Source organism: Glycine max, chromosome 20, assembly GCF_000004515.6.
Source record: "Glycine max cultivar Williams 82 chromosome 20, Glycine_max_v4.0, whole genome shotgun sequence".
Taxonomy (NCBI): domain Eukaryota; kingdom Viridiplantae; phylum Streptophyta; class Magnoliopsida; order Fabales; family Fabaceae; genus Glycine; species Glycine max.
The window spans coordinates 11,937,924-11,947,146 of NC_038256.2; the positions used below are offsets into that span (position 1 = coordinate 11,937,924).

Here is a 9,223-nt window from a genome sequence, read left to right on the forward strand (position 1 = left end):
TCTTGGCAACCTTTACATTCCATCTCCTATGATTGCACACGATTATTCTTCTCTATCTAAAAAATAAGGTGTATAGAGTAAGTCTCCCTCCTCGTCTAAACCAAAACCTAAGCAAACTTTTGATCACACACACTCAAACATCAGCCACTTCAACATGGTACTCTCATGGGTCTCACTCGTAACTCCCACATTTACATAACTCGTCACACCTTGGATTCACTATCACCGGAACTCCCAAAACTTAGTGGTCTAAAATTATTTGAGCCAGATGGCTATTGAGAATACACCCCTTGCTATGGTACAATGATGGGGCTGTCACCAACACAATAATGCTTCTCATTTAGTCGGGGTTGTTGAGTTGACTTTGTAAACTCCTGTCACAACTTGATGCCACACCTCCAAGGACAATCATGCGATGTGATCATTTCCTAGGTACCAGTCTGTGGACATCCAATCTCTAAAGACAGAATCCTCAATGACTTTCCCCATTGGGATTATTCTTTGTAGGTCTGTGTGGGTTCCTCTACCAATGGTACTAGGCGTCAATCTATCAATCATCATGAGAACATCAACACATAAAACGAAGATCCCATCTCTTTCACTATCATAGTGGTCAATTCATCATAATCTCGTCTCCCACCAACATAATCACAAACACATGCAACTCCAACATCACCTCCTTAACTATCCAACACAAGAAATTATCTTTCTAGAATGACATGTCTTCCACATCACAGTTATGCCTTGTTCCCACTGGTTTCATATGACAAAAACAGAAAAAGGATTCCTCATTTTCCTTCCATTTCTCCTAGGGGTGTCAAAAGGAACCACCTTGGCTCATTTTAGTTTACCCTGCCACTAGCTTGCCAAAAATGGGTCGGGGCGGGTTGGCCCACCTTCTAATAATGGGTTGAAAATATTTGCCTGACCCACTTAGGGATGGGTTGGTGAATTGGTTGGTCGGTCCATTAGAAATGAAAAAAAAAGTTTTAATATATTATTTCATAAAATTAACTCAAATGAAAAAATTTAGTTAGAGAACGTAGAAAACACCATGGTCTAGGAAAAAAAGGGAAACCTTCCATACCTCAAACTTTTCAAACTCCAAATGCAACAAAAGTGGGTTTGTTGTGCATATCTAGCCTCCCTCTTCGATTTATATAAAAATTATCGGGGAAAAATGATTTGTTGACACTTAATACTTAAAGAGAATGTAGAGAGAAGATGAAGAATTCTAGGTCTAACTTGAAAAAGAAATGAGAGAATCAGCACAAAGCAATAAAATGAGTGAGAGAGAGAGAAGCAAATTTTTTAAAAAGTGGTTCTCGCATTAAGGTTGGGGCCAATGCACCCTCTCTGGGTTAGGGGTCTATGTTTTGTTTTTCAATTGAGTCCATATGAACTCTAATTATATTAGGGTTAGGGTTTTTAGGATTGGGGTATTTGTCTTTTTTAGTTCTTCTATGTCACTATCAAACTCTTAATTGAATTGTAAATCAATCACACTCAATAAATTATTTTTCTATAGCTTAACTTATTTTATTTAACCCTTAATAAAACTATCTCCATTAAATTTCATTAATCATCTAACTTATTTATCATTTATGAGCCATTTCAAACAATTAATCAATTTTATTTAAGCAAACAAGGAATTGATTTAAAAAATTGAACTTAATTATATTTAATTAGCTTAATTTAAATTTCTATATCATTAATTACCTTATAGCATTTAATTCACTAATTAAAGTCATTACAAACTCATTATTAAGTTATTTGTGATATTAAAGATATAATTTTTCATTTAGTCAAAAGTTCCACATATTTACCACAATTTCATTAATGCTTTGATAAAACCTATTCCCTTTGACTGCTTGACCAAAGTGAGTCTATCTTTGACTTTTTAAATTTTGAATTTTTCTCCATGATTTTTTAATGTCTATTTGTAGCCATTTTTTAAGTAATAATTTTTTTTAATTATTTGAAACACATTTTCCTTATTTAAAATGAATAAATCCCATATTAAATCATAATTAAATCACACAAGCACAAACTTATTGAGTCGTAATTTTCAGGGTGTTGCAGATATGCTCTACTCACATACCAATATGCACTTTTTCACATCAAATCTAGTGATATGACACAAACTAAAATAAGACACATATAAAAGACGCCGATATGCAGGACACAACACCAAAGTTATTTAATCAAATACGAAAATTCATATTTTATTCAAACCAATGCATTAAAAAACATACAAACAAGACTACATGAAAATCATTATTATCTAGTACTTGGCAAGCAAGTAGCTACATACCTTGTACTATGAGATACACTGAAAAAAGATAAATATATAACAAACACACATGCACAAATTTAAGCCAAAGGTAAAGTCCCATATGCTTCCCAGGCAGAGCAAAACATTGTCTATGGTTCAAGACCATGACAACACCTGTAATTAACAGAAGTTACCTCCATTGAACGCCCACATTCCATATTTGGGCACGGTATGTGGGCCAATATATCCGTTGGGTAGTTAGAAATTTCACTATGTTCACATTTTTTAGGACAATCCTTAACCTTGATGCTTTCATAGTACTCTTTGAAGGCAACATCAAAGCTCACTTCTTCATGCAACTTCCCATACCATATACCAAAATCTCTAACCGAGCGACACATGGCCTCACCTTGACCAAGGAGCTTTACATTGTACCCTTTGCTAAGAATGACCCATCCCTTAGGGTCTTGTTTGAGGAAGAGCAACCTCTTTATCTCTCTTGTTGCAAAGTCTTGCACCCCTTGATCACCACCCTTCATCATTTGTTGCTTCCTACTTGCAAGCAAGCTATCAATAGCGATCCAAAAGCGTGGCACAACCTTAGTGTCTTCCCTTCCTAGTTGGTATGATTCTATTGTGATATCTATTTGCAAACTGATTGAGTCAACATTCCTCTTCAATTTCTCCACGGCTGTTGTGAATTCTTGGATCCACATTATGTCTGTGCCTCCATAGATGAAGAGATAACGATCCTCCTCGATCTAATTTTTGCACATTATATAATTGTATCTAGATCATTACAATTTGAATAATATAGATTTCAAATTTGGGTGATTATTCAATTTTTATAACTGCTAACTAAAGTACAATACAAGTTTTATACTTAAAACAAGTATTATGTGTCTGTATATATAGATATAGTGGAGGGGAAATATACACTAATAGTATAAAGTAATTAAGGAATGTTATTTCATATGAATGCTAGGTTGTATGAATTGCATGAATAAGTTATGCGAGCAATTTTTTTAAAATAAATACTACATTAAATATTAAAATAAAAATAAGCTTTTGACACAAATTACAGTTTCTTATAGGTTTTATGAAATTGTTTCCATATGATTGAACATTTACCAAAGTAATTTTACACTGTCAATCAATCATAAATCATCATATATGATATGTTAATTAACTTTTATAATAATTACTTTAAAAGTCAAATCAATCATAATTGTAATTGGTTGACAATATAAACATATTTTATGTTGTCAATTCATAGCCATTAACCTACACACACGTTACCATATGCAATGATTTCAACATTTAGTACTTACCAAGTCCCCTATTCTAGGGTTAAGCTTCGTCATTTCAGACCAGAACCAATTCCATTGTTGAGTAAGTCTAGTGTGATCAGAGGTTCTAAAAGGAAACCCATCAATGCCCCAGACAGATATAATTTGCTTTGTATCAATGTTCTCCACCCTTCCCTCAGGACTTATCAATGGGATAATAGACCTTTCCTTGTAGTTAAACACCTCTCTAATAAGCTTGATGCCTGTTTCAAAATTAAAATGTTTCACCACATACCATCCAAACTTAGTACGTTGTAATTTGGTTTCTAATGTTTTCCTACGTTCCTCGTTCCATTCATCCACAATGGGGATCCACAAAATCTTGAAATCGTCCTTCCTGTAACCCTCAACCTCTCTTGGTTTCTCCTTCAATTTCTCGTATATTGATTTTAGAAGTAAGGTCTCCTCTTCAATGCTATCAAGGCCAGAAATAAATAACAACACATGCTTCTTCTTGAACTCTTCAATTTTAATCTGTCATAGTAAGAATACATTCAACTCAAGAAGACTTTATTCACAGGGTTGACCCAACGACAAGTTAGGCCTAAAACAAATTTTAAGATAAATGTTTTGCTTTAAATGAGAAAACTATATAGAGTCTTTTTGCCAACATATGTGATATTCTTTTGGCTTAAATATGTTTGAGACCTCTAATATATATATATATATATATATATATATATATATATATATATATATATTATTTTTGTTTTGAGTCCCTAGTAAATATTTTCGTTGTTCTGAGTCCTTGATATATTAAAGATTTTGTTATTAGTCTCTGCCGTCAATTAAGTAATGATATGACACCATCTCAATGGCTATTCTAATATACGTCAATCATTGAGATGATGTCACATTATCACTTAATTATTGATAAAGATCCAAACAAAACTTTTAATATATAAAAGATTTAGACCAACAAAAAAGTTTATTAGGGACTCAACAAAAATCAGGTATATATCATACACCTAAACTTATTTAAGTCAATTCTTTTTAATAAATGTAATCTTTTTTGCTTTATAAAAATTAAAAACAAATATTTTTTTTTTTTGTGGGGACCTAAAGTTTGTCCTTTACTTATTTTATCCTTGGACCAATCCCGGACTTTAATTAAAATGTTGATTTCACACTATCCAAGTGTCTAACCTGTTCTCCCGTGAGAATATTAAAAACACTCTGTCTTGATTCCCTGTTCTCTCCGGAAATGATGAGTGCTTTCAAAACCTTTACAATATCTTTACCAGTGTGAATCACAATGTTCTTACGCCTGGTGTAGTCTTCTATTCTCCCTGCAATTTGCACCCATGATAATTTCAATTCATCATCATCTTCATTATTAGTTTAGAAGTTGCATTAGGAGTTGAAGGGAATAAGGTACGAGGTACATAACTAACCTATCTCCTTGCCACACATTTCCAGATGTTCCTTAAAATTTCTTAGAATGAGGTCAAGCTTGTTCTCAAAGTTTTTCGATAATTCATGTTTGTGAATCCTGAATAAAGCAATTGCAATCATTAAATTTGACATTAAAAACAGTTAAATCTGAGAAAAGAGACAATTACAAGTGAATAAAAAGAAAAATAATATTTCCTCAAGTCAAAATATACTGCTATTTTTTTTTCTTCAAGACAAATTTGTTGTTTTAACTATTATATAAAAATATAGATTTAAATATATTTTAAGTTTCTTAAATTTGAAATAAGTTTATTTTGGTATTCTAAATTTAAAAAATTTCTTTTTTTTCTCTTTGCTTAAATGTCCTATATCAAGATGTTGTCAAAATGAATATTTTGAAAAGAAAATATACATGTGATACAATGTTTAATAAGAGAAATATAAAAATCAAAGTGAGTTGACACCTAAACGACTTAAAATTCATTAATTACATTAGCAAAATCTCTAATGGATTTTGGACAAAAGACTTGGGGAATTTTTTTAAAGTAATTTAAAGTTAGAGGACAAAAATAAATAGATTCTAAATTTATAGATTAAAAATATATTTAAGTAAAAAATATACAAAGAACTAATCATTATTATTTTTTTTACATAAAACCAAAGTCATCATTGATAGTATAAATAATTTAATGTCTATATATTGATAGTCTAAAATTATTTTATATTATCATTCAATCACAAATTATTATTTTAATTATTTTAAAAATTAATAAATTTATCATAAATAATATAAATGATATGTTATGATTGAATAATTGTGTATATATAATTTTTTTCCTCTAATATAAATTAGGCGTTACTTACTTATGATCAGTGGTAAAGTCATCAATTTGGCCTGTACAAGTGACAAAGGTGAAGATTGCCCAATACACAACAACAGGGATCTCATGCAAAGTTTCTGCCAAGGTAGGCACATCCTTTATGTCATATCCTGCACTAGTTAGCCTCTTCCACTCAGTGATGCATTCAATCACTTGCATTACCTTCTTCACCACACTGTTGAAGAAAGTGAGATGTTGTGTGTTGTGTTGAATCATTAGAAGTCCATTCAAATCAGCCAATGATTTTTCAGACATCTGATATTGTGTGGTCAAGGGAAGGTACAAGAATTTCCCATATTCCAAAGCAAATGCTGCTTGAACAATAAGTGCTTTTGCATCCCAAGAATATGCTTTTAGTTGTTCCAGAATCAACATTGTTGTGTGGTGTGCGTAGTGATCACCACGAGCCGTGCACACCATCTACAAGTCCAAATGAATTTAATTGACATATTGTTAATATAATTTTTTTATGTTAATCAATCTATTAAAAACTAGTTTAAATATAATTAACATAAAATTAGTAGTTTTTTATTAAAAAATTCTGAAGGTAGTGTTTAGATAAAAAATTCAAAATTTTAAGAAGTTAAAATGTGTGAAATTTTAATATAATTATTTCAATTATTTATTTTTATTTTTTTAAATACTTTTGTTTGCATAAGTCATTAATATAAATTTCTTGTGTTTAAAAATCAATATTTAAATATAGTAATTTAACTTCTATCATATAAAAATTCCATTTTTTGTTATTTGAAATTATTCATTTTAGGTGTTATATGCATGACGTTTAATTCTTTATTTAATTTTTTTAAAAATCCAATAAGATTTCTATTATTTTAAAATTTCTTTGTATTTGATATCTAAACAAGTCATTTTGATATATTATATTTTAAATTTACTTAAAAATATTCCCCACCCAAACACAACATAATAGTATAAAAGGAATTTTACAGACAAAAAAATTAAACAGTAAATCAACTGCCACCCATGTTTTTCTTCATTTTCCCTCTTTTATTTAATTTTTAACCAATAAACAAGAATTAGTAACACTAACATGTTTCATACTTTACTTCGTAATATCTTTTTTTTTGTAACATATAGTATTACTCTTTTTAATTACATTACCATCTATTATTAGATGTCGACGACAGTGCATGGATTGTGAGTGTTTTCCAATTAAATTTTTGTAATAATGTGATTTATCTTCCCGTTACAACTTGCTGTATGGTATAAGTAGCGTCTGTGGTTTCATGCAGCCAGGTTTTACTTAGATCTGTAAAGATTAATAAAGAGAACAGAATAATTTCTGTTTGCAGAGTGGGATCTATTAAAGAGATCCTTTGCTAAGTCAATTACACACTTGGACAACATTATTTCAATAACTTTAATATAGTTGTTTGAAACTCAAAACTTTGCACAATTTTTCACTGAAAAATAATTAGGTTTAAATATTTTTTTCATCTTGTAATTTAATATTTTTTAAAATTTTATTCTTATAATTTTTTGTCCTTATAATTTTTTTTTCATCCTTAAAAGAGTTTTAAGCAACACTTTAAACCGTAAAAAAAGTGTTTAGTACAGTAAAAAGTTATTTAAAGATCTTTAAGAATGAAAAATAAAAAAAATATATTTTATAAAGATTAAAATAATTTTTTTCTGGAATAAAAATAAAAAATACTAAATTACATAAACAAAGAATATATTTAAATCGATTTATCCTTCTAGAGGAATAAAACTACAAAAGATTATAGTTTACGTATATTCGGCTATGTTACGTATACGTACACTACTTTGCATGAATGGTTTAATCAAATTTTCTAGTTAACACAAAATTAATAGAAATTAGCAATCACCTGGCAAGCAATTCGCTTCAGTTTTGCAGTAAGTTGTTGGGAAGTTATGGTCGTGTCTTCTCTGAACCGATCACTCAGTTGGCTACCCTGTGTCATACATTGATAAATTTTACTTACATATTATTGAGATACTTATTCATTAGAATTAATATAAATTTGAATTTTTTTTTAAATCACTTTGATTTTTTTAAACACTTGTCTAATTAAGTTGCACATAATTTTTTATTTTTAATTAGTTTTCGATCAGATGGACTTAACATATATATATATATATATATATATAAGTCTTGTAAATGAAAAAGGTAGACACTAGAACAGCTTTATTCCCTTAAATAAAACTTACAGTAGTTGAACCTCGGCAGTGATTTTTAGATACGGAAGGTTTCATAAAAATGAATTATATAGACATGATTGGTAAAATTAGTTTAAAAATTAGCTAAAGATTAAAAAATTAGTTAGAAGCTAAAAATTAACTTATTAGAAAGTATTTGATAAATAACTGAAAAATATAAAATAAAAAAATTAATAAAATTATGATTTATTTAAAAAGGATAATCAAGAAATTAGATAAATATATTAAAGATAAAAATAGAAAAATATAAAAAATTAAAAACTAACATTTCAAAATATGATACTTCAAGTAACGTTTAAAAAAAGTTAAAAATTATTAAGAAATTAAAAAAAATTATTTACCAAATAATTAAATAAACTTTTCAATTGATAAAAAAATTAAAAATAAACTGAAATATTTTTTCGATCATAATCATAAACTAATCAATTATTACTCCATTTGATTCATGCAAGACGTTGTAAAGGGTGTAACCCAAAAAATTAATTACCTTAGTAATCACGGTGTCCGTGATTTCAATGGAGTGGTTGATAACGCACGAGGCAACGGTGTGAAGAGATGTTACATCGCACTTCTCAACACAATGAAAATGGGTTCGGTAAACATTATCCAGAATCTGTTCGTCACTGAATTCAAATGGGTTTTGAAGCAAATTAGTCTTCCCTTGCTGCACATTATTAGTGTTTGAAAGTGACTTAGACATGTTGGTACGTGATTCACCCTAGATATCCTACAAGTCAATTTCAAAGTAAACAATGCCTCTTTCAATTGCATTGGCTTATTTATAGTTAGCAAAAAGAAAACCACATGGCTTTACTATGCCTAGGTAATGGCCCATATAGCACAATAAAAATGATTCGCTTCAGCATAGAAGGAACTAAAAGCATTGATATTATATTATGATTATCAAAGCAAGAAAGCATCTATCAATGCAACTAATGAGTGTAACTTTTCTCCTGTATGATCCCTATTTTAGGAAAGTTGAAAATGAATTGTAAATATGTTGCTGTCATTTTGAATTTTATAATGTACCTACCCTTATGGCTTCTTGATGGTGAGTGGTGACTCTTGTACTTTTGTGATCGATCATGTCTACAAGAAAAGAATCGTGCAAATAGCGTAAT

The 9,223-nt window shown here is 29.6% G+C and overlaps 1 protein-coding gene across 1 annotated transcript; it reads right to left on the minus strand.

The window, feature by feature from the left end:
• Positions 1–2,424: 2,424 nt before the first annotated feature.
• On the minus strand, positions 2,425–8,802 carry SEOP (sieve element occlusion p). The gene is made up of 7 exons (NM_001253161.1): positions 8,590–8,802; positions 7,751–7,837; positions 5,884–6,320; positions 5,019–5,116; positions 4,771–4,913; positions 3,607–4,098; positions 2,425–3,036 (listed from the first exon to the last, which is right to left on the minus strand). Exons 1-7 carry the CDS (start codon positions 8,800–8,802, stop codon positions 2,425–2,427), a joined length of 2,082 nt encoding a protein of 693 aa, NP_001240090.1.
• Positions 8,803–9,223: the final 421 nt, after the last annotated feature.